Raw genomic sequence first — 27,858 nt, forward strand, 5'->3', positions numbered from 1 at the left:
CAGGAAGCACATCCGATACGCTAGTGTGACCGGCTACCGCGTGGGAGCGCGCCCTGCCACCCCGGCTTTTGTTTCACGAGACTATTTGAAAATTATAAAGCGAACACAACCTAAAAAACAATTGATTTCAACGAGACTGTCATACTCGTTAATAATTATTAGGCACGCGTCTCTCAATAACGAGTTTTTATTCGTATCGAGATTCGCTGCGCTAAGGGCAGCCAAGCGACCAATCAGCTAAGCACACGATTTTTTGTGTACAAGCAGTCGACATCGACTCGGGCGATGAGCTGTACTTGCGCTCGGGCAGTGGGATAGAAATTATGGTCTAGTATTTATTTTAATAAATTGCATCCTTCGCGCGCTCGCTACGGCCAAGATGACAGGCTATCCTTCGGCGTACAAGCTCGTCTCCTACCTCTACCTTCTCGCCTGGACGACGAGACGGCTGATCGGCAAGTATTTTCATTGTGCACCGTGGTTGGGGTCCACCATCCTAATTACGATCGGATCGCACGCTTTTGCGGGCCGGCGCTTGCCTTGGAAGGAAGCTAGCTTGCGCGTTCAACTTTTAAGTCTCTGCTCTAACATCGGACACGTCTCTTCTTCGTTGGCATCGTCGTGCGCTTGAACTGTGGGTTTAGTGTCAAATCATTCATGCCGCAACGTGCGTCTCGTGCTACTTTCACGGTACTCGACAAACGATAGGCAGTGGAGGTGTTGCATCACTGCATTGCGCGAACCTCGAATTTGGGACGTCCGACACTTTCGCCGGACCCGATCGCCTTGGAGAGGGGTCGTTTATTGAGCGCACGTGTTTTTGATGTGCGAGATTACGGACATCTGTTCCTTCGGAAACTATAGTGGACCTGCCCGAGGCGCCTTCAGCTGACTTGTCCATTGACTGTGTACTTACCTTCCGATTTTTATGGCCTGCCGCGCAGGTGTTGCAGGCATCACCCAGGCGGAGATTGAGGGGCATCTTGAGATGGGACGACAACTCATGTCCAAGGGACAGTACGCGGACGCCTTGTCTCATTACCACGCGGCCATCGGTAAGTTACTGTTGTGCACGAACGCCGTATCTTAGCGGGTGTACGTTCGTACGTTGGCCTTGTGTACTACGTTACAATGCCGTCTCCGTGCTACCTATGTGGCCCATTTGTTAATGGATTTAGTGCTTTCAGCGGGTCATCAAGACACACTTTCTTTTGTATGCAGCAGACGCGTTTTTTTTTTTCTTGTCGGCCATACTGACAGCTTCTGCCGAGCTTGCTGGCACACCTCCTTATCACTTGGTCACTCCAAAAGACGATGATTCATCTATGTAACAAGAGGTGCCTTAACTTGGAGGAGATTGTGTCTTCTGCAGGCTTCGTGATATCTCCAAAGAATCCTTTTTACTCAGAACAAAAGATTAAAAGTTACACATTTCGGCACTAAACATTTTTAAATCGTCTTCACAACCACGCATCCAATGTTTTCCTTTGTCATCATAATCAGCTGTTTGTCACGTGGCATAATAAATCCTCATTATGATGCTGCAGTCATGTTATTTGAGGTATTGCACTGCTTAAAAAAAAAACTCATGGAACCAGGATACTTTCAGCATGCTAAATTGTGGTAAGCAACAAACCTGTACAAATCCGTAAGGCCTGAATTGGTTTTGCTGCGGAGAATAAGGGGGCATAATTTGCAATGCAATATAACACTGCATGCTAACATCACGGATATTTGGATTTTACTGCATGTTTGTTTGTAACAGCTGTAGTAATGGTTTTCTTCAGTCCTTTATGTAAGGATCACCTTTGACATTTGTAAGGTTTAGCATGTGCGGAACCATCTGCGGACAAGGTAATGCTGATGTGTCGTTACTGAAATACCACCACTTGCCGTTTACTGAGTGCTTGCCATCTCTCAGCCACAGATTCCTTAAAGAAATGCAATTAGTTGGGGCCATGTTTCAAAATATTTTCATGAGTCATTGTTTTCTTACTTTATAGCTTTCGTAACCATTTCCGGATGACCCATATGGTCATGTTTTTGTTTACATTTGGGCTTTAGTTAATCTGCGCGTCCTCATTCTTACCACAGATGCAGATCCCGAGAACTACCTAACTTATTACAAGCGCGCTACAGCTTACCTGGGACTGGGCAAGTCCAAGTCTGCACTTGAAGACCTCAACGAGGTCATTGCCTTGAAGCCAGACTTTCTTGCTGTGAGTATCTCGCTCCACTATTGCATTAGGTCCATGGACCCTGTGCTTATGGACATTGTCGCATACAAGCTGTTGTGCTATGTGTTTGTTTAAAATGGACGTATGTTTACCTTCTTTCTTTGTGACATGCAGGCAAGGCACCAAAGGGGTACAGTGCTCCTCAAGCAAGGGCATCTGGAGGAGGCCCACATCGACTTTGAGTGGGTGGTAAGTGAACTTTTTCTTTCTTTGTTCTCCCATTCATTCTGAAGGATAGGTAGCAGAAACAATGAATGAAAAGCAGGCAAAAGACAAGTGCACATGCATCTGTTAATGCTGTTAATTATTCATATTTGCTCAAAAGTACTCACAAATGGGATTTGGTCCTGATGTTTATTACAGCTAGTGTGTCATACTGTCACATTACTACTTGGACGGTATGTTCGTCTCATTGAACTTGTTACTTCTTATGCTCCTGACCTCTAGGAGCAGTGCTATAATACTGGGCTCGCAATGTGACTAATTATTAACAGCCAAATAATGTACCATTTTATTGACTTGCAAGCAGTCAGTCGGAAGGAAAATATATTATGCAGAAATGAACAGTGCACTTTCCAAACCGCAGGGGGATATCTCTTGCAGCATTGGGAGGTTTACAGATTTTCCTGAAACTGTCAAAGTACTGTTTCAGGCAAAACGATGTGTCTTAGGGTTGTGTAATGCATTAATATATCAATAAACAAGCTGTTGGCAGCATGTCAAACTCTACAGCAATCAATTTCTTCCAGCCACTCTTGGCTTAGTGATGTTGCCATGTTTAGAAGCAGATGGGTATGCACACACATTCATTTCTGCGCAAGCAGAGATAAAAGCAAGATTTGGTAGTTTTTATTTTGTGGTAGCAAGTTTGACTTGCCCGAAATTGCACGAGTCGAACTAGGTGGAGCCGTTTCGTTTGTAATATTCAATGCACATCTGTGACACCCGAGCATCATGAAGCAACTACTACTAGGTTGTATAAGAAGGCTTGCATGCATGTTATGTGTTTTGTCATATTCATCATGGGCATTACACTTAACAGCTGGCTCATCAGTCAATCTTTTGACTTACTGTTGCATGCTATCTCAGTTTTTGTGTGACAATGATTGGATGGTGAATGAAAGGCAAAGAGAGACTCCAATCTGTGACAAATCTTAGATCCAGCCACGTTTTGTGAAGCTATAGCATTCGTACATGACACTAGGGTGGGAAAATTATGACTGCCGTGATGGTTCTGCCGTTACATTGATAGTCTGGCATGGTTTTCTGCAGTTACGACTAGACCCAAATAATGGTGAGGCACATCGTGCGTACATGGCCATTGAACCTCTGAAGCAAGACATTCGTGTTGCACAAGAGATGATTGATGACCGAAACTACGTGGGAGCTATCGAAGTGCTTACCAGGGTGATTGGGGTAAGTGACCAGTTTGTCCTTCGGTGCCTTTGTCATACAATGTGTTATATGTCGCGATTCGATCACTGTGCTTACTTAACCCTGTCTACCCACCTTTCCTTTGTCACTGTGAGGAGCTGCAAAAACATATGCAGGTATAGTTGCTTATTACATTGCTGTGAACCAATACTGTCGCTTGCAAGAAATTTGCATTGGAGTGACACATGTAGGAAACATTTCACTAGAAGCTACTTCCGTGGAAGCCTGTGGGTAGTTTATTTTGCAGTGCTGTCAAATTGGCATTTGTTAGCTAAAGCATTGTCACCAAGACAAGTTCATGATTCGATGTTTAAATATATATACATATATATTGTGAGCACTTTCTAAAGCGTTCATACCTATTTTTATGTTTACTGACCAGCACATATAAGTAGCCGCATCTGCTGTGTTCTTTTCTTTTTTTTTACCTGATTAGCACATGTTGAATAGATGGTTTACGTGTTTCAAGATAGACGTGCCTAAGAGGGCAATGCGATAATTTAACCTGTCACTCTTCACTCTCATGATCACCTTCTAGGAGTGCCCGTGGGATGTGACTCTTCGGGAGATGCGCGCCCAGTGCTACGAAAACCTTGGAGACCTGATAAATGCCATCACGGACCTGCGGCCCACTACAAAGATGGTGCCAGACAACACTGCTGGCTTCTTGAAACTTAGCAAGCTGTACTACAAGATGGGGGATGCTGATGAGTCTCTGAAGTGAGTGGATTTTCTGTATTGTCCTAGTCTTTAATTTTTTAGGTGAGCATGCTTGTGCTTTAAGAAAGGCCATTAGGGCCCTAGGCTGGCTTGTACTGCATGAAGTCCGCACTAAACGCTAACAAAACTATTCAAGAGCAGAACTTTCTCATTGTGCTGTTCAATATTAATGAGAACTAACAGACAATAATGCCAAAGAAAGTATAGGGGATGTTATTCGTTGTAATTAGGACAAAGTGTGAAGAAAGTAAAGTGGAAGAAAAGATAACTTGCCGTCGGTCCCTGCCGGCCTTTCACTTGCTACACATTCTGTTAGCCTTTCACTTGCTACACATTCTATTGTCCCATCTCCTAATCCAGTGTCATTCGCGAGTGCCTCAAGTTGGACCCAGACCACAAGGACTGCTTCTCGCATTACAAGAAGGTGAAGAAGCTGGCAGCGCAGCTGCGTAGCATCCAAGAGCTGATTGGACAGGGAAGCTTTGACGAATGTGTCGACAAGGGCAAGGCGGCACTGCGCACCGAGCCTGACGTGCCTCAGATAGTGCAGCATGTCAAGGGTCGCCTCTGTCACTGCCACAGCAAGGCGGGCCACACGCGTGAGGCCGTCGACGCCTGCTCAGACGCGCTGCGCCTGAACCCGGAGGACACGCGGGCCCTGTGCGACCGGGCAGAGGCCTACCTCGCTGATGGGCAATACGACCGCGGTGAGCGGGTTCCCATTTTTTACACAAAACCTTCCGCCCCCCACAGTATAGCGCTTAATTATGACATTAAAATTGTGAGGATAGAAGCTAGTTGATATTAAACTACCAAATTTTTTTTGGCACATAGAAACCATCTACGTGAAAGGAACAGGACACGCACGAGTGCTAATTTGAAACTAATAGAGATTTATTAGTGTGTGCGGTATAGGAGTGCGCCATAAAATTTTGCTCACATTTGGAAGAATGCGGTACACTAGTCAACAAGGTGTTTTAAAGCATGAAATGTTTTTGTCCCTGTTTGACCAGGACCTTGCTTTCCTGTTAAAGTGAAGCACCCGTTTTGTACTTTTGCACAGCATTTTCTCAACACGAGTCTGCCTGCCGTTGATAGCAGATAACATTTTCAAATGCTTTTAGTACCTTTAGTCACATTTTTGTGTGTAGGAGGCAGTAATGTTTTGAATACGCGAAGAAGAGAACTCCAGTTAATTACGTCACTGGCAAGCATCATGTACATGAAAAGCTTCTGTTTGCAGGCAGTTGTTTATGGTACCGGTGGTGTTCTGTGAATGTCATGTGTATCTGTGCGTAGATGTCGAGCGTAATTTCATGCTCCCTATTGCACGCAGCATCCCACGACTTTCAGCAAGCAGCCAACATGGATGAGAATTCGTGCGGGCCGGAGGGCCTCAAGCGGGCTCAACGGATGGAGAAGCAGTCGCAGAAACGCGACTACTACAAGATTCTCGGAGTGAAGCGCACAGCACAAAAGCGGGAGATCCTGAAGGCCTATCGAAAGTTGGCCCAAAAGTGGCACCCAGACAACTACCAGGGTGACTCCAAGAAGGAGGCGGAGAAGAAGTTCATTGACATTGCAGCTGCCAAGGAGGTGCTCACCGACCCTGGTCAGTGTTTTCCTCCTTTCCTCTTTTGGTCATTTTGCGGGACGGCCATCAGTGCTGTTGTCATGCATATAGAAAGTCAATTAAATGTATTTCTCCAGTTGTAACTGGTTCGCAAAAACAATATAGAGTTGGTAGAGTAATGTGCCCCTGTTGCATGTGCCATGCAGGTTTAGATACTGAAGCAAAATCTCCATTTCACTTTCGAAATACTGCAAAGTTGTGAAAAAAGTGCGACACATATTCATGTCGTTATGCACTTGTGTGCATAGTGCATTGATATTCTGTCTCTAACATAGCCAATATACCTTAGCGATGCGCGGATCACATGCAAAAAAAATAATAAAATGAGTGGAAAGCAGGTAAAGCTAAAATCTGATTCCTGACTCCCAATATCCTTTTCGTACGAAACATCTGTAATTCACTGCCACCAACCACATTGCCTTCATTTTGTTTGAATTGGTATTGCTATAGTATTTAGTTTCACTTGTACGCTGTAGGACAAGCATAGTTAGCAGTGTATCGCACAAAAGTGAAAGAATGGTAACATCGTTCATTACCGATAAAAAGACTGTTAGACGTATGTCCTGAGGCCATCAGTAATTATAACACCTGCCTTAACCAATATACGCAGAAAGTGCAGAAGGCATAATCATTTTAAATTAATGTTTGTTTCTTGTAATGTTTCTTTGAATTCAAGCACGCCTTCTGTCAACATGCTCAAGAGAGTTACTGTTCGTGTATGCATATTTCCAGAAAGTGGGGTTTTCTTTTTTCTTCTTTCATAATTGTTCAATATACAGGGCACAGAAAGCCTAGGCCAGAGGAGACCCATTGTATGCAATTAATATTGCTGTCAGCAATGGAACACAATTTACTCAGGGAACAATGGGATGTAACACGCACTACGATTGAAGACATGCGCCGCTTTGTTCATTGGTATTCCCTGCATTTTGTGCATTTCCTTTGTCGGATTTTGCATTGTAGCATTGTTGCCTCCTTTTTGCATTACAGAGAAGAGGAAACAGTTTGACAGTGGTGAAGATCCTCTGGATCCCGAGTCCCAGCAAGGCAAGGGCTTCAATCCTTTCCAAGGTTTCAACCCCTTCGGCAGTGGCTCAGGCGGCGGCTTCACCTACAAGTTTGTCTTCAACTGAGACCTGGCGGTGCTATGAAATGGGGGGGAAAAAAACATGTTTTTCAGTGTTGTGCGTGTATGTGGCCTCTGCAAGGTGCGGCGTACATGCAATCGTGATACTAGAAAATACAGCGAAAAAAGAAAAGAAAAACCCCCGGATTTGCAGACCACTCGTGTCATAGACTGTTGCGCACTGGTAAGGACAACAAGTGTACAGACTGTGCTGCTTACTTCGCACTTCAGGAAGAAAAAAAGCACCACCGTGGGTGCAAAAAATCCACGCCCTGCAAGAGACGGAAGGGAAGGTGTCGAGTGCCACCGTCGCAGCAGTGTTGTCCTTCCAAGCTGTTCATTTTGTAAATTTTCTTTTAGTTCCGTGGGAACACGTTGCCATGCCACAAGTAAGGCTTTTGAGAAGTCCAGTGGCCTGTGTACAGTTAGAATTAATTAAATTTAAGACAAATTAGTCACTGTGCTTTATAATAAAGCAAGCTGACATCACCTAAACTGGCTGTTGCCAAGACTGCCTGATCTGACCTGTCGGGTGTGTGTGTGTGTGGATGCATTTTACCTCTTTGTACTAAGCACAGCTATTTGAAGCATCGGTGTATTCATATAGTGTATTCATATGTATTCAAATGTGTGTTGAGTACTTTTTGATGAAAATTGAGAAGCAATGAGTATGGCATGTAATGATTCCAGCATGCCAGGGAAAGGCAGAAAGTTAGCTGGGAAGATAAGATTAAAGGGGCCCTGCAACACCTTTCTTAGTTACATTGGAATAGTCTCATTATTTATTTATTTATTTATTTATTTATCAAATACCCACAGCGCCTTCATAGGCATTACAGTATGACTCTTCACGTATGACTCTTCACGAGTCATATGCCGCAAATATTTTTCGAATCCGTCAAGTCTAAGTGGTGTTACCAAATTATAGAGATCACGTTCCGCAGCTTTCTCCCTCAACTCAACGCCGCGAGCGCGCGGATAGCTAGGCACCGAGTCGAAGGAGGGAGCGCAGAGGAGCGAGGCTCTAGAGTCACTGTATATGCTACCTTATACAGCAACTCTACGAGGCTCCGCCCAAGAGCGCCGGCGGAATGTTTCTTAATTTTTCTCTCTGACGTCTGGGCGCAACCACGTGGTCTGTGCCGCCACTTCCGGTCGGCTTGCGTCGTTCTCGTCGAGCGGAGCCGACTGTGTATCGCGCGCGTCGCGCGTGCTTGAAAACTGCGCGTCGGTTTGGTAATGTTGGGTGTGCACCTCGAACGCCGTAGTGTTTTCATCGCTCTGCCATCCATGGAAGCAAACCTGCGCGGTCGTTTGGAACGAATGACAGCTGAGATCGGTTTCGGCCCATACTTCGATACACCGCCTCGTAAGACGGCACTGGCAGACGACCCCGAAGCGCCGCCATTACCGGACGCCAGCATTGTTATCGGAGACATGCTGCGCCCCTGCCTCGGTCGGTCGTGAGAACGTGCCGATGATGCAGTTCCCAGCTGACGAGGCAACACTCGAACGGCTGCCACTCTCAACGGCAACCGGCGATGGTCAAAAGCACAGAAATATTCACGTTTTCGGCACTGCGCACGGCGAAGAAAACGGAACCACGCAACTACGAGCAGACCAGCTGTCGGTGAGACCGGAAGTGCTAATATTAATGTTTGTTCGGCGTTTTTAACGCGATAACAGAATATAAACATACATATTATCTACTTATTGAACTCAAAATTAACAACGAAAGTAATAATGAGAGTGTTATCGTGATTATAACATCAGCCAATGGTGGAACTGCCGACAATCGCGTCATATTTTGCGGACTAATACATCATTTGTCGAGAGAAGAGGGAGCGATTTTCAGCTGACTTTGAGAATTTATTGTAAATTCCAGGCCGTGCGCATCGCTATAATATTTGGCTCGCGTGTTCTCGTGAGCCTCGACTACCGATCGGCAGCGCTTTTTGAGCATGCTCGAAAAGTGTTGCAGGGCCCCTTTAAGAAGTTTGTGGGGATAATGTGGTCGCAGCAAGCACAGGACCAGGTTAATTGGAGAAACATGAGAGGCGCCTTTGCTTTGCATTAGGCATAATGAGGCTGATGATTTCAAGCATTGCACAATTCTAGCCAGAAGACACGAAAAAATCACAGTACTCAAATTTATGCACAATATAGGTATGTACTTAATTCATAGGTGAATTATTGTGGGCAATTATCACAGTACTCAAATTTATGCACAATATAGGTATGTACTTAATTCATAGGTGAATTATTGTGGGTAATTAGAGCTGCTAGCAGCTGCACAGAGTTGGTTAATGTAAATTGCCACACTGACACATCGCGTGAGGAGCGCTTGTTTAATCATTTTCGCCGCAGTATATACGTGCAATGCGCGAAAGCTTACTAAGATTGGGAAGGGGCCCCAGCGCTTGTTCTTGCTACTAGTTGTCGCAGGACACCGCGTTTTGTCGCATGCATGCACCGTATAATTACAAGTGCCAGCACGATTGCCCACGTCAAAAAACTATTGGCAGTCATTCAGAACCGTATATGATGCATGCCAGCTTCCTTTTGTCGCCCACCCCCCACCCCTCTTCGTCTCCCCCGCTTCACGAACCTCCCAAATTTCGAGGTAGCCAGGCTGGCAGGCATGAAAATGTCATGCGAAGTGTAATTATAAATAGCCAGTGATTTGAAATCCTTGATCCCTCAACAGCCAACAACCCCCCTACAATCCCTGTTCACCTAGCTCCAGAAAACTTCCGAAATACCTTTTAAGGCGAAAGCCTTAGACACCTTAGATGCCACACCAAACGCGAAAACTGACCGGCGTCCCGCGTCGGCGCCCCCCATCGGCGGCGTCAACACAAGTGATGCAAAAAATCATCACGTAACGACGTCATGATGTCACAGATCGCTAAATTTTTGACGTAACATGGTGACGTCATCACATGACCACGTTGCTTGATCAAAGGTGGGCCAATCCCGGAGGCAGTGCAAAGCAAGGTGAGGTGCACAAGGCTTACAAGGCTTACAATGCCTCCGATATCCTGGAGGCATTGTGTACGTGTACGTGCCTATCATTTATATGGACACTACCGGCACGTTTCTGCCGCCGTGAGGTTCCGTATAAAGTACACATCGATAACATCGTCTCGCGCGTCGTATGTTCTATGTGCGAGTGAAAGCGTGCAAGGGCAACCGACGTTCGCGGCTCAAAGCGGAGGGGAAACGCGCCGGCCGTCTTTCGTCGCGCGATGGTAGCGCAAAAGGCCTATGCGTTTGGGTGCTGCGTGGCTCCGGCAGGAACTCCGAACTTTGCTCGGCAGGAAGCGCTCTTTACCTTGACATGGATCAGCAGACGGCTCATACCTTTGTACGGGCTGTTCTCAACGCTCGGCTTGCGATGAAGCGATAGCCAGCACGAAGGTCACTTCGTTCGCTGCAGCGGCCGCGGCCGGCGTTTTTGTTGTGTTACACCGAATTGGAATGCTATCCTACTTCGTAAGGATAGCATTCCAATTCGTTGATGTATCGATCGGATTCATCGATTCGCCCTTGCGGCGAAACTGCGGCTTCTTCCTTGTTTTTCTGTCCACTTCTCCGTACGTATAGGGTAGCAAATCGAGTGCAAGCTAGCTGGTTAGCATCGCTGTCTTTCACAGACCCCTCCCCAAACCAGAATCGGAGCTCGTCTCGGCGCACAGCGGGCCGCTCCCACGGGACCGAAAGGCCCAGCCTCTCAGCCGCCATCAAAAAATGAAACAAAGAAAAGGAGAATTGGGGTTCACACAGCACGCTAGTTGTGTCACCACGAGGGCCGCGGAGATTTTTACACGTATCGAGTCTGCAGTTACAAGGAAGAATTAAACGGATGCATCTGCGACCAGTTCCGAGAAAAAGAAAAAAAGCTTTAGATGCGTGGACCCTCTGGTAGCGCAACGGCATGCGTACGGATTGTCCGGTCATTACTCTCACCGATACTGGTTTTATACTGCGCTCGTTCGCCACGTAGGCTTCGCTCGTGATAGGCGAGGCGCTTTTAGAATGGGGTTCGTATATAGCGTTAGCGTTGTGTATACGTACGCTGTTAGGCAGCAGGCAGTTTTAGAAATCGTACGCTATAGGTTAGCGTTAACGTTTGCGGCCCGCTATTTCCGTCACTTGACGGGAGCCCGCAAGCGGTTAGCGTACGACGCATGCGCAGTTGCGCGAAAGCCAACGCAATGCTTTGTGTACGCTATTCTAAAACTGCCTAGTAGAAAAGGATACGCAAACGTACGTACGCTATTTCCGTCACTTAACGTGCGTACCCAGGAGGATAGCCTATGACGCATGGACAGTGGTGACAAACGCTAACTCAAAGCATTGCGTACGCTATTCTAAAAGTGCGTACCCAATTAAGAAGCGTATGGCGCATGCGCAGTGGTGACAAACGCTTACGAAATGTTTTTGGTGTGCCTCATTTTAAGACAGCACATCACGTGATAAGCAGCGCCCAGCGATCGATTACTCCAGGCGGCAGACATTACGTGGACGAGAGATACAATTGCAACATCGGATGATTAACAAACATTCGCAGAGTACCTTCTTGATTAATTTATTTACGGTTGATGTGGACATTTTGTGAATTGTAACCCTTGACCTCACGAGGCGTATAACCGCTTTGATTAAATCTTTAGGGTGATGTACGCCAGTTTGGAGACATTCATTCCTATGCGTGTGACGATACTTTTGTGCTTCAATGCAAAAAACAGCGCCTTGGCAAAAAGAGAGAGAGAGAAAGAAGTAGCTGGAGCAACAATGCATTTTATCTGTATAGCTTGATGGTGCACACCCAACATCCACGTCACCTTCACAGAAAGTTTAAGTAGCGACAACTGCCTCCTCTCTCAACCCCCTCTCACGCGCAGTCGGCGTCAGCCGCCATGTTCTTCCTAAACTCCGAGGACGGAGAAACTACAGAGAAACCGCGTAAAGAGGACCGCTAACGCGTTCACGACTGTTAACGGCCGCATAAGTGCAGACAATCAAATACGATCCCAATGGGGGCTCAACGCGCAACTTGTCGGCGTTAACCGAGTCCGTCCGCAGCTTTTTTTTTTTTTTTTGGCTACACCTGCTACGTTGTATCGCGCCGGGCTGTAAAAGGTGGCGATTTCTGAGCGATGTATTTGCAATATATTGGCCATGAGCTACCCTGTGTTTCGCATATGGCAGAAACGTGTGTTCCGCCGCCTCGAATATTAGAGCAACGCATGTATTGCGCTAGCACGTTTTAGAAGACCCGAGTCTTCGCATGCAATTTACGCGCAAAAATATTAGCCCTTCTAAATGAATGCTCTTCACAGCGAAGGCGTGAACACCGTTTACTTACTTTTCTTACTCTACGGCTCACAGCGGCTGAAAAGATCGTCGCAAAACAACGTGATCAGATATCTGCGCGTATTCAGGATGCTTTCAGCCATCACGCGAATCTGGAAGCTTCCTAAATAGTATAGATCAGTGGTTCTCAAATAGGGGACCGCGAAGCCATTTTTGGGGGTCCGCGAAACCTATCCTCGAAGTTCACGTTTAGTCCAAAGCTTTGAAAGCAGGCACACAAACACATTACTAACACCTACTTAAGTAGCGAGTCTTATGTACTTACTGTTAAAAATTTGAGGTTATAATCAGGAGCAGGTAAAAGTCGCCTTGTTGACTGTTCGCGGGGACATTAGTTTACGGTAGCCACGGAAGTTTACTGACTCTACAGTACATCGATATAAAATGCTGCGCATTCGTTTAAGTGAGGTCGGGGTAACAGCAGCTCGCATCTTCCTAGAGCCAGTTATTTTTGTCTGCTTGTGGTTAGCAATATATAAAAAATACTATGTCCATTTAGAAACTGCAGATACACTTACACATGAAGTTCGTAGGGCTACTTTCACTGTGAGTTATTGCAGAATAACTTTCACATCGATTTTGCATATGTCATGAAAGCAGATCTTTGCAATTCTGCGATGGAAGGCACGCGCCGTATTGTTTCAGAAACGCAAATGATTCCAATACACGAGGCAATACCACTAATGTGTGAGACAAAGCCTAATGCCACTAGATTTTTTTTCCTGCAAGGCGAGCTGTGAAGGCACCGCGAGTGCTATGAAATGCACATCGCCCGAAGCGACAGTCGCGCTATTAATTGTGCCGTAATGGATAGAGGTGAACACTGTATTAATTTCGGCCACATGGTATCCTTTGACGTGCGCGGATAAAGTAGAGCACAAAGTTTTTTTTATTAATCCCACTGAGCTTCCACCGGCAGTCTGCCACAGCGGCCTGAATCTAGCACGAGCCTTAGCGTAACATAGGAATCTATGTGCTGGAGGTTGTGGGGGGTGCTATATCACCCCTGTAAAGGCGACTGCCGTAACTTGGGCGCGGCCGCTGTGTTTGGAACGCACGTGCTTGGCGTAAGCCGAGGCGTTCGTCCAAGCTCAGTGATGCGCTGTCTGTAACCCGAGTTTACCGCGGTGGCGCCGGCATCGCCGCCGCGAACTAAGGCCGGCACATAGAAACAGGAGTGAGTCGAGTGAGTCTCCTTTGGGGGTGGCAGCGCGCGCGGATGGGCGACGGCCACGCTGGTCCGGGGGGGGGGGGGGGGGGGGGGGGGGGGGGGACGGTACCGCGGCTCGCTTCACTCGGGCCCTCGTGGTAAGTCGTGCCATCGTGCATCTGCGGCGCCGCCTTCGCATTTGTATCGTATTATGTTGTCTTTTTATATGTCTTATTGTATGTCTTATGTTATATTGTACTGCATGTCTTATATTGTCTAGAGTGTGTGATATGTTTCCCAGTATTCATTGTTAACGTGTTACGTGTTACAAATTCGGCCGGCGAGCTTTGCATATATATGTAAAGAACTGGTTAATAAACCTCCATGTTTGTTGCCCGACCGCGTGAACTGTGTCCGTGTGTTCCGAGGGCGGCGGCGGTTTTATCGCCTCAGACCCCACACTGGCGCCCAACGTGGGGCTCTTGGAGCTTCGGACGACAGTTTTCGCGGTTAGAAGCAACATTTGTGAGCCGGGTAAAGTAAGCCTAAGGGGGGGATTTTCATCGCCAGCGTCGGCGGCGTGCTTTTTTTGAGAGCGAGGAGATCGGTTGCTGTGGCGTGTTCGAACTTGTCGGCACGCTAAGTTTTTGTCTGTTCGCAAGCGGTTCATTTTTATTTTTAAGAAGGTCGTTGAGTGTCGGTACGAGAGTCACATGGTCCGCATCCTGGGAGAGCGAAGCATAGAGAACGTGGATGGTAGGCAAGCCCGAAGCGAGTGAGTATACGGAAGCCTCGTGGGTGGTCCGAGTTTTTCTGTAAATAGTTTTGTTCCGTCTCTTTGACTCTGGGAGACGCGGCTTGTGTAGCCGGGTGGCCCGGGGCCATGGGCGTCCGGAGGGAGGTGCAAGGGGGGGCAGCTGCCCCCCCCTTGGAATTTTGGATAATAATTTTTCTATGCAGTAGCAGTAAGCTACGCAGCTTGATTAGCACACTCCAGTTCCGCATATCCGCGTGAAACATCATTCAGGATTACCAGCCAACTTTGCATGTTACATACTGCTATGGACTAATCTTGCCGTTCATGTTACGGCAATGAAACAAAAGCTACCTATGCTGTATGCCCCCCCCCTCCCCCACCCTCTGCTGATGCACCCCCCTGGAAAAAGTTCTGGGGACGCCCTTGCCCGGGGCCACGGGTGTCGTTGCTGCTGGCATTGCGGCTCGACGCCGGGGGCGTCGTGACATCGTCCGGGACGGTGGACGCCGATCGCTCGTAAGCTGCTGTGTGCAGCGAGCGCTTAGGGCCACCTCACAGAGCTGATGTCTCCTCGCGGCTGCCTCTTCTGCGCCTGTGCGAGTGCTTGTTTTGGATGCCGGTTGTGTTGAGTGAGTCGTTAGGCCTAAGGCTTTGCTTAGCTGCCTGTTGCACGTGCGACACAACCCGCTGGATCGTGGCGTCGAGTTGTTGCACTCAGCTTCCCTCATTTTAGCTTGCGTGGCACGATTAAACTAAAAAAAAGGCAACCGTTCACGTGCATTTGTCACCTCGGTCACCGCCGATGTCGTTGCTAGCCGGACTGCACCGTTCCTTCGAGCGTGTACGCAGTGGGAGTTGTAACCCGCGGCTGGCTGTCTGCTGCACATCGTCTTCACCGATGGCCGACATGCCCCGTGACCTGCGTAGCTGCCTCCAAATCGGCGCCCTCGTTGAGTGCTGCCCGCAACCAGAAGACGTGTCTGCGCGAGTGACGCTCTCTCGCGCCGACGGCCACGTTGCCTTCGCGGTTCCGGGACTGAGGCCAAGCCAGTGCAGCGGTGTCGACCAGCGGCTGTATCGTAGTGCACGGACATTCTATAGGAACATTTACGCCACTTGTTCTTTCGTAGAGCTTGTGTAGCTGCTTGTTTTAAGTTTTTTCCGGGATATGTGTTTGATTTAAGGTTGGGGGATGTGGGGGTGCTATATCACCCCTGTAAAGGCGACTGCCGTAACTTGGGCGCGGCCGCTGTGTTTGGAACGCACGTGCTTGGCGTAAGCCGAGGCGTTCGTCCAAGGTCAGTGATGCGCTGTCTGTAACCCGAGTTTACCGCGGTGGCGCCGGCATCGCCGCCGCGAATTTAGGCCGGCACATAGAAACAGGAGTGAGTCTCTTTTGGGGGTGGCAGCGCGCGCGGATGGGCGACGGCCACGCTGGTTCGGGGGGGAACGGTACCGCGCCTCGCTTCCCTCGGGCCCTCGTGGTAAGTCGTGCATCTGCGGCGCCGCCTTCGCATTTGTATCGTATTATGTTGTCTTTTTATATGTCTTATTGTATGTCTTATGTTATATTGTACTGCATGTCTTATATCGTCTAGTGTTTCCCAGTATTCATTGTTAACGGATGCGGGGTGGCACACGCAACCCATTGCCTTCAATGCGGCGGCACCTCGGCTTCGCGCTACGTTTGTACGCGCAGTGGCGAGGGTGGTTGCGTGGGAGAGGGCAATGTGCCACTCCCGCAGCCCTCGGCTTCGCACCTCGGCTTCGCGCTACGTTTGTACGCGCAGTGGCGAGGGTGGTTGCGTGGGAGAGGGCAATGTGCCACTCCCGCAGCCCTTCGCGCCCTGCTCCCTGGCCGAAGTCGAGATGCCCCGTTTTCCCTCCTTGCCCTTTTCTGGAGAGACTCCTCTCCAGACCCCGAAGAACGCGCGCCGCGTCCTTGGAGGGGGGGGGGGGGGGCTCGGTGTCTTCGGTCTTGGGCGGTGTTATTGACCACATCGGACCCAAGCCGTGAGCACCACCGCCGCCATAAACCCCTGCAGCGCTCCGGCCATGGAGTGCGAACCACCGCCCCGGACCGGAGTGCAAAAGCAGCCACGCGAGGTGAGATGAGCCTTTATCATTCCCTCGACGTGTGCTTGCTATTTTGTTGTTGTTTCCCCCAGCAGTGCGGAACACTCCGCCTCTGAGGTGTTAACTTGATGTGCTTGCTACTTATTGTTGCGATTGGCATCTGAGGTGAATAAACACCTTCAGTTGAAAGACTTGTCTCTGTCCCCACTGGCCTGAAACCCGCCGCGGTCGCATCTCAACGCGAACCGCGGGATAGGGGTCACAGATCTGACTGTTAGGGCTGCTGCGTAGCACCTAGTAGCGAGTAACTACACTCCTCTAGTGCGCGGTGTGATCCAAACGAGGGACAGGTTCGCTCGCGCGGCTTGTTGTGTTCATGCTTTTGTTTCATAAAAGTCAACCCCTATACGTGTTACGTGTTACAAATTCGGCCGGCGAGCTTTGCATATATATATGTAAAGAACTGGTTAATAAACCTCCATGTTTGTTGCCCGACCACGTGAACTGTCTCCGTGTGTTCCGAGAGCGGCGGCGGTAATATCGCTCAGACCCCCACAAGGTGGAAAATATGCTTCGCGCTAATACTTTCTAAAAGGCGGTCGCAATAGATATGCATAATCAACGATCTTAAATGTGTCATTGTGTCAAATGTGTCATTGTGAAAATGTGTCAAAACTGAGGCGCTTACACGGGAGTGCGAACGGCCGAAACAGAACGCTGTCTCACCTGGTTTAGAAGAAAAGTGATACGTTTGTGTTTCAACGGTTCTGTGGACCGGAAAACAGGCAACTTATCTCGCACAGCTTGCTGGACTTCGTAGGTTTGAAGTTCTTCCGCCCTATTCTGTGCAGCCACGCTTTACGACCTCTCCTGTCGTGCTTTCCAAGAGGCACAGAAAAGAGCGCCAACCCTTCTCCCGACTGGGTGGAGCACCCGTAGCACAACAAGCAGGAATTTACGAAAACGCTCGTGTCGACCGCCGCAAATCCTTTGCACAGGCAGAAGACAGCGGGAAAAAGCATGTGCAATCCCCCGCGCTGCAGCGTACATGCGCCTGCGAGGTCCGCGACTCTATCTACTGCACGAGGCAAACGGGCGAACCAGCGTTAAGCCTGTTTCACATGCGAGCGACCGAGCGGCGGGGCCCGCGGCGATTGAGCGGCGACAGGACGCCCGGACGCGGCTTCGTTTCACATGCACCGCTTTTGCGCGGCGCGCGCCTCCCACTTCGGTGCTCGATTTTCACGCGCCTAAACCTTGAATGACAAAAATGTGCAGTGTATCAGAGTGCAATTAAACAACTTCAGTAGTCACGTTTATTTCTGTTCCAGCTTTCTTTTTTTACCACGCAAGTCTTCTTGCACGCTCATACACTTGGCCATGGAAAAGCAAAAGAAAGAATTGGTTTTTGTGTTTTTAAGCTTTCACAGTGCTTTCGGTGGCTCTTGCTCTCGAATGCCGCAAGGCGTTGGTGCGCCGTCTGGGCCGGCAACCATTGCAAACCCACAATGTCGTCGTCTGGGGGGCTCGCATTTGTCGTCTTCGGGGTACGTGACCATTGAAAAAAAAAAAAAAAAAAGAAACAGTAAACTACTCGAACGTGCTGGGCCAGAGTAGTAAAAAGAAAAACTGAAACAGCGACCAACAAGTGCGCAGTGCCGCAGGGTCCCCCTGTACGGACCTGTGTTGGTGGCACGATTCGATAAAGATACAAAAGAACAAAATGACACGTGCAAATGATTTGTCTGCTTTGGTGGAAGCGCAGTAGAGAACAACAAAAGGAAAAGAACGGCGTTTCTACACTGCCAGCTGGTTACAGTGAATGTCGTCTGCTAGAAAACCGATTTCCTCCAGGCGCACGCGCCCGCTCCTCGACTCCGCCCCTGCAATCACGTGCTCCCCACGTCACTGCTCTCCCATTGGGTGACCTTGGGCAGACGCTCTGCCGCTAGCGAATTTTTCCAACTCCGGCGATCTCGATCGCCGGCGCTACGAGCGTCCACTGGTCGCTCTAAAAAACCTGTTTTGGGGCTTCCGCGACGGCAGCTGCTCCGCTCTTGGAGCAAAATCGCTGCATGTGAAACAGGCTTTAGGAAGTACATGGCTACCGGAAGCCGTTTTTAACCGGAAACGAGCAGCACCCAATCACATTCGCCGACGGCGCAACAATGGTTTTCGCTACTTAAGAAGAATTACAGGGAAAAATCTAGGGACTTTAGCTTTACTAACTCAGCGATTACAGTTCGTCGGTTTCAGTATGTATCGCAAAGCAATTTAAAAGGTAATTGGTGAACTTCAGTTAATTTGTCGATTATGCATTTCTACTTTTAAATGCGAAGCATTTCTTGGCGAACCTCAGGCACTTTGGCCGTTTCTATCTACGTATCTATCTATCTAGCCGCCTACATCTGGGCGCTCTCCTGGTTGTCTCCATAGGTTGTAATGTACCAAAATTGGCATAGGAGGGGATCAATGTATGAACAACACGATTCACTGGTCATGACATGAATAACGCAAAATACCTGTCGCGTACGTCATGAAACCCTTTCTCTCAGTCACGTGTGGCACATACCCGAATACCAGAGTTCATGTGATGTGGGTATGTGCCATACAGAATCTCAATCAACACAGTAACCGCGAACATACACATTGACACGCGAAGAAAGTGATAACCAATTTTAACCAGTGTTTAACCAGTGTTCTTTAACGTGCACTGACACCGCACAGCACACGGGCTTTTATCATTTCGCCTCCATCGAAATGCAACCGCCGCGGCCGGGATCGAACCCGCGACCTTCGGCTAACCAACCGAGCATCGTAACCGCTACACCACCGCGGCGGACGCAATGAAATTGAGGGAGCTGAAGTTAAAAGAGACCTGGAAGACGCTCGACTGCCATCCACTCGTTCACGTGGTCCGCAACGTGGACCACGTGGATTACGCAAAAATCAGGGTCAGTGCTTCCTACAATAACTCTGCCGAGGGTCCATGAACCTCATTATTGCCGGTGACTAGAACATTGATTTATCAAAACCCAACAACGCCTGCTTCTTACACTGGATGAAAGACGGCTTGGATGTGAACAGGGCATCACAAGACCTCGTCGCCAGGTCCCGGGCAGGAGGCATCATAGATCACTTCTTCGTAAGAGGCATCCACGATTTCCACCAGCTGTACTATACCTTGCATTTCACTGCACTTAGACCCCTCGTAGCCGCGATCACAAACAGATTCGATAAAAAGTCCTGTCCAGCTGCTGGTGCTCACTGATCACCGTGATGATGACCTTGTTCAAGAACTGTCAAAAACCCCTTCCACACGCGCACACGAGTTCGTGAAACGTGCGTGCGTTGTCCGTCATAAGGGACAAGTGTAAGCACAACATCTGAAACGCAACTGTGACAATTGTAACTGAGTGTAACGTACGTGCAGGGCGCCTGCGCGTGCCACTCGGCTGAATGGCAAGCGCAGAAATTTTTCTGAAGAAAGCTTAGTTGCACGTAGCGCCTGTCCTGTGCATCTGTGTTCCTTCTTTGTCCTGTTCGAATTCGTGCTATCCAGTATTGAAGAATATAAGCACCACATATCAGCTTACCGCGTCTGGTGTTGGTAACACCCATGTTGTTGTTGGCATCGTTGCGCAACTGTAAACAACTGGTTATATAACACATGTGCGACTCTTCAACATATATGTGTGTATACCATTTGCACATTTCTCTACCGTCATTCCGCCAGCTTTTGCTCAATGTAAAAAATTACGCCACAGTCACTTTCCCGCGCACGCTTCGCATAACATCGATTCCCACGATACGTGGGATCTGCCGAATTTTTATGTAATCCGAATGGCATCGTACGCTTTTCAATAAAGTTCTCTGTATCTGTATGTAATCAAGATAAGGTAGAAGTAATTTAAAAGGCAATTGGTGAATTTCAGTTAATTTGTCGATTATGCATTTCTACTTTTTATGAAATCCGAATGGCATCAATGCATTTTATCTGTAGCTTGATGGCGCATACCTCAACATCCGCGTCACCTTCACATGCTTTACAAACTCAGCGGTCACAATTCGTCGGTTTCAGTATATATGTATCGCAAAGCAATTTAAAAGGTAATTTGTGAATTTCAGTTAATTTGTCGATTATGCATTTCTACTTTTTATGTAATCCGAATGGCATCGTACGCTTTCAATAAAGTTCTCTGTATCTGTATGCAATCAAAATAAGGTAGAAGTTTATGGGAAGACGGAATATTGAAGCGATGAAAAATCCTTGGAACACGCGGTGTCGCTGGATCGAGCCAACGTTTCTACAGGCGGGCTTGTTTTCTTCAAGGCAACCATTAGCTGCAACTGTCGAAACGTTCGCTCCAGCGACACCTTGTGTTCCAAGAATTTTTCATCACCTCTTATGTGTGTAATGTCCTCCGCCGCGTGGAGTAATCGAGCTCAGAGACTCCGAATAATCTATAGCCGTCGCCGACGATCTCTAAAAATTGCGTATGGCACAAAAAAAGCAAGAAAGATAATATATACGCAGTTGCACTCTCAGTCGTAAAAGCTCTGGGTAGTGCGGAGCAGCAATTCGCCTGCCCTCCGGCGACGCTGCGGTCAAGCGTGGTCGAGTGTCATTTTGAGCTGTGTATCCCATGGCAGAAAAAAAGATGGCAGATACCTCCGTTATAGGAATCGGTACAACACGTGTACGAAAGTGAAACCTGTCGTCACAGAAGTAGTTTATTGTTTATAGTGCATTGGTATATGAGAGCTTGTACAATGTCTGCTGTTGTTTGGAAGATTGATGTGGACGCGTCGCACTCACGTTGACGCCTAGTGGCGCATCTCCGTACCGACGTCCGAATAACGCCCATGGTCATGATTTAACCCTTGCGGTAGCTGAAGTTCTTAACATATATACATGGACACCGCATATGGTGAATCCCGCGCAAAGATGGCATCAACAAGCACATAATAAACACTGATACTCGATATGCACATCTTCAAAGCGTCGTGAAACGCGAAGAGAAACGCTATACGCGCGTCGTGTCTACCCTCTAGCCTTGCCGTTAATTCTCATAGAGCGAGAGTGGAACGCGGTGCGACAGCCAGGCGAGCGTCGGAGAGCTATTTTTCAGTATGCTATGAGCGAGGCTTGGGCTAAAGCCACCACCTGCCGGTGTGTTAAAGCGTTGACGAAATTACACTTTTGGAAACGTGCCGAATGGGATGGTCGTAGCAACGGCGCGTTTTTAAGGACGATAGTCTTTCTTGGGATACTTCAACGCAAAAATTTTGGTCTGTCTGTCTGTCACACGATTCAGCCACCCGGCCAAAGTTTAGGCACTTTTTGTTTGTTTTTTTCGAGCCTGGTGGCACAGATGTCACCGCCTCGTTATAAAGGGGACGCTAATAGTATCCATCCATTAAAGGGCTTTACCATCCATCCATCCATCCAAGAGCACTGTGAGAGGAAAGTGCGAAAGATAAAAGGAGCGTTCAAGTAGCCTCCGTAATGGGTTTGGCGGTATCTCAGTGGGCAAAACCAACGCCACCTAGAAAAAAAATATTCTAGAGGGCGCCAGCCATCGTCGCGGACCGAGAGGTCACGGGTTCGACTCCCGTCAACGGAACTTCTTATAGTTTTCTTTGCCATTTGATGGCGTTCATTTTGCTGACGTATTTCCGTGATGAAAATGCATCATGAAAATCTTGGTGGACCCCGCCATAAAACAATTTCGTGTAAAAAATTTCGGGGGGGGGGGGGGGGAGGCACGGGCCCGGTGTGCCACCCCTTGGCTAAGCCACTGCCGAGAGAGTCCATACAATTGCTATTGCAATAAAACAGAGAAGTCATTGCTTCAAGCAGCCGCAAAGCGGGGTAAAAACAAGATGTATAGAGACCGAAATGTAACGTTTTAATGCGCAACATTATTTGGTGGCAAAATCGTGTCTAAACGCAAGAGGCGTGACACCTTTCCGACAAAATGCATACGGGTCCGTAAAACGTAAATAAATTCGGGATGGACCAAGCTGACTTTGGGAGTGAGCCTAATTTTGGGGTCGATGTGGAGGTAGGCAACATATGGGCCAGCATACAGGAGAAAGGCGCCATTAGCCGGCCAGCGTAGACGGCCGAGCGTCTCAATACGCGCTTTCTGTTGCTTATCGGACATCGCAGCCCCGCGTAGAAGCAGAAATATTTATTGCGCAAGTGCTGGCTGCACACGCGTGTTGTAGCCGATGGCTGTTTACAATTTCTAAGTTTCAAAATCCAAGCTTCACGCCCTGAAGACACGTGGGTGGCACACCGGTCAGGACACGTCAGGACACCACAAACGCCGGCGTTTGTGCAGTGGCGTAGCCAGGGGGGGGGGCACACCGGGCCCGTGCCCCCCCCCCCCCCCGAATTTTTTTTTTTTGCTATTGCATACTGAGCCCAAAATGACACTTGACCACATCTGCCTGCCCGGCCCCCACTACAAATCAAGGAGGTGCCCCCCCCCCCCCCCGAAAAAAATTTCTGCCTACGCCCCTGCGTTTGTGGTGTCCTGACTTCTTTCTTGTGTACGTGTTCGCACGCCCTGTCTTTTTAGAATTTTAGAAAAAGTGAAGATCGTGCACGATACTCCAAGCCAGACAACTAAGGTACCACCCGTTTCATGGCCGATCCCCCGCGGTGGGTTGCGCCAAGTAGCTGAGGACCAACCAACCAACCTTTGCAAAGATACCTTTGCAAGATTGGGCAGGAGCGAAAACCTAACTGCAGTGTGTGTCACACGTCTGAGACTATTCACCACATCCTGTGCGTGTGCCCTCAATACGCGACCGAAAGACAGTCACTTAAGTGCGTCGTAGATCGTCTAGACTCCCGGTCTTTTTCGGAGGAGAAGCTTTTGGGTGCCTGGGAACTTGCAGACCAGGCCCAACGTTTAAAGTGCCTCTTGAGATTTCTCAGCGATACAGGTTTAGATGCTCGTCTTTAGAGCATGTGCGGTATAAAGACTTTCGCGCGTGTCCTGTCCCCGTGCAGGACAGTGTGTACAGTGACTCGTTGTGCCATACCATAGTCACCTATCATCACACCTCCCTCTTTCTCTTTCTCTTCCCTTTCCCCTTACCCCCGTGAGGAGTAGCAGGCTAGAAAGCCGCTTTCCAGGCTGACATCTCCTCCTTCTTGTCATTAAACATCTTCTTCTTCTGGAAGCGCTCGCTCTCGCGCTCGCGCCAAAGAGAAGTCTTCTTCCTCTTGTTCTTCGAGCGCCTTGATGATGATGCTAATGAGGAAAATTTCAGAATCGCAGCATATCCACGAAGTGAATGATGACGAGTGGGCGCAGGCAAAACCACATATAAAAATTGAAAAAGAGGAAGCAAGCGAGAAATAGAGAGAAAGAAATAAAAAATAGGAAGAGAAATAGATATAAAGATAAATAAAGAGAAAAAACGAAAATAGAAAAAGAGAGAAGGCAAGAAAGAGGAAACGGAACAGAAACAAAGAAGTCTGCCCAGCTCCGCACTTCCTTCAGGCTCGATCAGAGGAACTTGCATTGACCTCGTCTTCTCAAATTTCAGGTTGGACCCATACAAGAACCTTTGGCTTTACATTTAAGTTAACCGATCATAAGGCGGTCATAATGAAAGGAAAATGCCGGCCACACCTCAACACCATTAATAAACAACTTCGTATATACTGTACACACGTGTTACTTCTTTGCGTGATCGAGGGGGCAATGTACGGGGGATTCACGGTTAATGATCACCCGGAGCTTCGCTCACTCGTCATCTTTCACTTCGGGGATATGCTGTGATTAGTTTTCTTCTTTTTTTTCCCTTATAGCACAAATCATGTCATGACCAGTGAATGGATCACCATCGTCATCATCCTGATTGGCCAATGGTCGATCGAGGCCAAGCGTGGCACGCGACACGCGACTGCAAACGCCGACACGTTGACAGTACAGAAGAAGAAACGCACGAACGACTTCGTACGCGACGTGCAAGCCGTGAATAACACTGCGGCTTTAGATTAAACATCTTGAAGAACAAGCGTCGACGTCCCGTCGTCATGGACCGTTTGTTCCGTTCGACCGACTCCAGCGGGTACACAACGGACGGCAGTTCCTGGTACCCTCGGCGCTTTTTCCAAAGCTCCGAAGACTATGCATCGAGGAAGTCAGATTACGCTGTCCTCTTCGTGTTCATATTGACCGTCGCGCTCCTGCTGGCCACCTTTGTGCGCAGCTTTCGTGAAAAGCCCATAAACATTGCGTCGCATCCACACGAATTCGCCGCAAGGCCTCAGCTTCCCAGCCAGCTTCTTGCCACCGCTCGAGCCAGTACGAAACGTATCGCACCGCTGCGGCGTTCGTCAACGACACACGATGCTGGACCACCTCAAACCGCGACTCACCCACCATTCACTGAAACCGCAATCCCTGACGACTCCGCTACTACTATCGGTTCGTTTAAGCACACCGACGCCACAACCTCGTATACCACTAGCACCACCGCCGAGTTCGAGCCCACCTCGAAACAGACATCTGGGAAGAAATCTTACACCCGTGTCTGCCACGGCAGCGGTTGTGCGCAGATAGCGAGCGAACTGGAAGCATTGCTTGACGACAACGTTGATCCTTGCACCGATTTTTACCATCACGTATGCGGCAAGTGGCTCACAAACCACACGCCGCCGCGGGGGTCAGCATTGATATCTCCGAGAACGCTACGTCTGAAGACTTTCGAGCACGTCCTTCTGAACGAAATGAAGGACGGCACGGACGACGGTTTCCTGAGGTGGCCCCTGCATCTCTGGCAGTCCTGTCGACTCAAGACGGGGGAACGTGACGCGTTCGCCAACTTCCAGCGCCTCCTTCACATCCACGGCCTTGGCGGTTATCCTTACAGAAACGATCTCACGGGCGATGTGTCCGAAGCTGCGGCGAGAGTCCTGGTACATTCGGCCGTTCCCGCTCTGGCAAACGTCGAGATTACGAAGCACTCCCTTGGTCCAGGAAAATCCGCTCAGTGGGCCATCAGGATAGGTCCTCCGAAGACGCTGTTCAGGGATTTCGTCAAGATGCGAGAAGTGAACACCGACTGGTTTCACTCGGCCGCGGAGAGGACGCACGGCTTGCGAGACACAACGCACCTGTTCAAGATAGAACAGGCACTCGTTGACTTGGCCGGCAGCTGGATGGCAGTGAACAACTACGTCGTGAGCCCGGTGTCGGCTCTGCTGAACACGCACCATTGGAACTGGCTTCGCTTCCTCAGAACAGCGTTTAAGGGAGTGATGCGCGTCCGTGGATCTACGTTGGTTACGGTCAAGGGCGATCCTTTTCAGAGGGCACTGGTTGCACTGATCGAGCGTTTCGGATCTGGCAACGTGCTCAACTACCTAGCCTTCAGGGTATACGTTCGTTACTCGCCCTTTCTCAACCTCCTAGAATTTTTGGAACTCGCGCTACTCGCCGGAGCGCGACACCCTGGTTGGGAGGACGGCGACCCGTTAGAAGAGGCCGCGGACCTTCGTTGCCTGAGGGTGCTGTCCAAAAGCCTGCCCGAACCGTACGCCTACCTCTTCTGGAATGCGGAGCTGCGCAACCAGCGCCGAGTCCGGGATTCGACGGATGCCCTCGTCGAGGACGTGATAGCGGAGGCCGTGCGTCGCGTTAGGGAAGACTTGAACTTGACGTCCACGGTGACGAACAGGTTCCGCGACGGCATGTTCAAGCTTAGAAGGCAGGTTTTTGTGCCGAAGTGGTTTGCAAACGTAAATTCGAAGGCCAGCTACACCCGCCGATTTTTCGGAAAAGGCGAAGGCCAACCGTGCCTAATGCTGATGCATGGAGCTCTCGATTCCGCGGCTTCCAACACCTTCCTGAGGATGGTCAACGGCAGCTTCGAGACTTCCTGGCGCGGGCCGTCGCTTCGCGACACTCCTTGGCTGGACTTTGACAATGGTTACTTAGCCGTTCCTCCTGCGGCAGTCGACAAGAATTTTACCAAGGATGCTTTCTTCATTCGCCACGTTCCCACGCTCGGCATAGATTTAGCGAGGGAAGCATTCTCCCGCCTTACGGATTTGGACTTGGTCTCAAAAATAGGTCCTCCAGGTTACGTCGCGCACCTCAGGCTCGAGATGCTGGCCAGCTGCCTGCACAAGCAGTCCTATGGCAACCGAGGTCCCGGCGAAGTGGCTTCGCGGGAAGATGCTCGCGACCTGCTCGCTCTGCCGGTGGCCTTAAAGGTCTTCAAGCAGAACGCCGCCCACGGAAGCCACAGGTATAAGGGGCTATCGTACGATCGTATACATAGTCGGCTCGGTACCGAGTGAAACTAAAACAGCTGGTGGCTCTCGATGCACACTGCATAGTATGCTAATTAGGGACCTCAGTGGGAGGGGGTCGGAAAGAACGGGGGGGGGGTGCTGCAGAGTACCCTGCATACTGCTATGGTAAATGGCGCTGACGTCACTCGAGGCTAGACCACGTGCTGGTTGTACAGCGAAAGGGCTGAGGGCAAATATACGTATTTGAAACACTGGAGGCTTCTTCCAGGTATATACGTCAATTAGCATGATGAAGGCCTTCGCGCGTTTGCTATAGGATACCGTATATGTAAGGGCACGTTAATTAGCGTGCGTGACAGCATAGAAAAAACGCAGGTTCACCTTCCGTGACTCAAGAGTGGGCACATACGTAACGGAGCGACTGTTCTTCTACGAGTTCGCCCTGGATCGGTGCGAGTCGTACGAGGACTCGTACTTCCACCAGCGCCTCCACCACGGCGTCCGGTCTCCGGCGCCGTACTTCGTCAACGGGCCACTGCGAAACTTTGCGCCGTTCGCCGAGGCCTTTGGCTGTCACCCAGGCTCAACGATGGCCGTCAAGAACGCTTGCGCATTCTGAGGCACGAATTGTGCATGACGAGTATATGGACAGAATCCAGGAGAACACATATCCTGACAATGTGATTCGTTGGTTTTGTGATGTTGGGTTTGTGTGAAGAACCTCCGAAGTTCGAAAACTGAATATCGTGACGTGTATATATATAGTATATCATTTCGTGCGTATACGTAACGCTCCTGCGTTCTTTATTTCTCTCTTTTGTCCATGTTATTTCTTGAGTGTTTTCTTGAGTTATTCCATGTTATTTCTTAGCATAGCCAGGTGGACCATGCACTTCGGCATCGGTTTGTATTGCAATTTTGCCATGTGTGTTCGCGGCCGAACGATCAGGAGTTAAAGCTATAGATGTGCGCCCATACTTCATCTTTGCGGCGCTATCGATGGAGCAATTCTAAATTCTGATATGAGAACTACAGCGCAAATTCAAGAGACAGAAAAACAC

At 49.1% G+C, this 27,858-nt stretch overlaps 2 protein-coding genes across 2 annotated transcripts; both read left to right on the forward strand.

The window, feature by feature from the left end:
- Positions 1-193: 193 nt before the first annotated feature.
- LOC119387787 (dnaJ homolog subfamily C member 3) lies at positions 194-7,645 on the forward strand. The gene is made up of 9 exons (XM_037655301.2): positions 194-455; positions 945-1,055; positions 2,095-2,219; positions 2,352-2,426; positions 3,510-3,653; positions 4,210-4,391; positions 4,752-5,098; positions 5,728-6,003; positions 7,015-7,645. The coding sequence occupies exons 1-9, from the start codon at positions 380-382 to the stop codon at positions 7,155-7,157; spliced, it is 1,479 nt and encodes a 492-aa protein (XP_037511229.1). The 5' UTR covers positions 194-379; the 3' UTR covers positions 7,158-7,645.
- A 16,926-nt stretch (positions 7,646-24,571) lies between these two features.
- On the forward strand, positions 24,572-27,416 carry LOC119386152 (neprilysin-1). The gene is made up of 2 exons (XM_037653495.1): positions 24,572-26,790; positions 27,173-27,416. The coding sequence occupies exons 1-2, from the start codon at positions 24,572-24,574 to the stop codon at positions 27,414-27,416; spliced, it is 2,463 nt and encodes an 820-aa protein (XP_037509423.1).
- Positions 27,417-27,858: the final 442 nt, after the last annotated feature.

Source organism: Rhipicephalus sanguineus, chromosome 3, assembly GCF_013339695.2.
Source record: "Rhipicephalus sanguineus isolate Rsan-2018 chromosome 3, BIME_Rsan_1.4, whole genome shotgun sequence".
Lineage (NCBI taxonomy): Eukaryota > Metazoa > Arthropoda > Arachnida > Ixodida > Ixodidae > Rhipicephalus > Rhipicephalus sanguineus.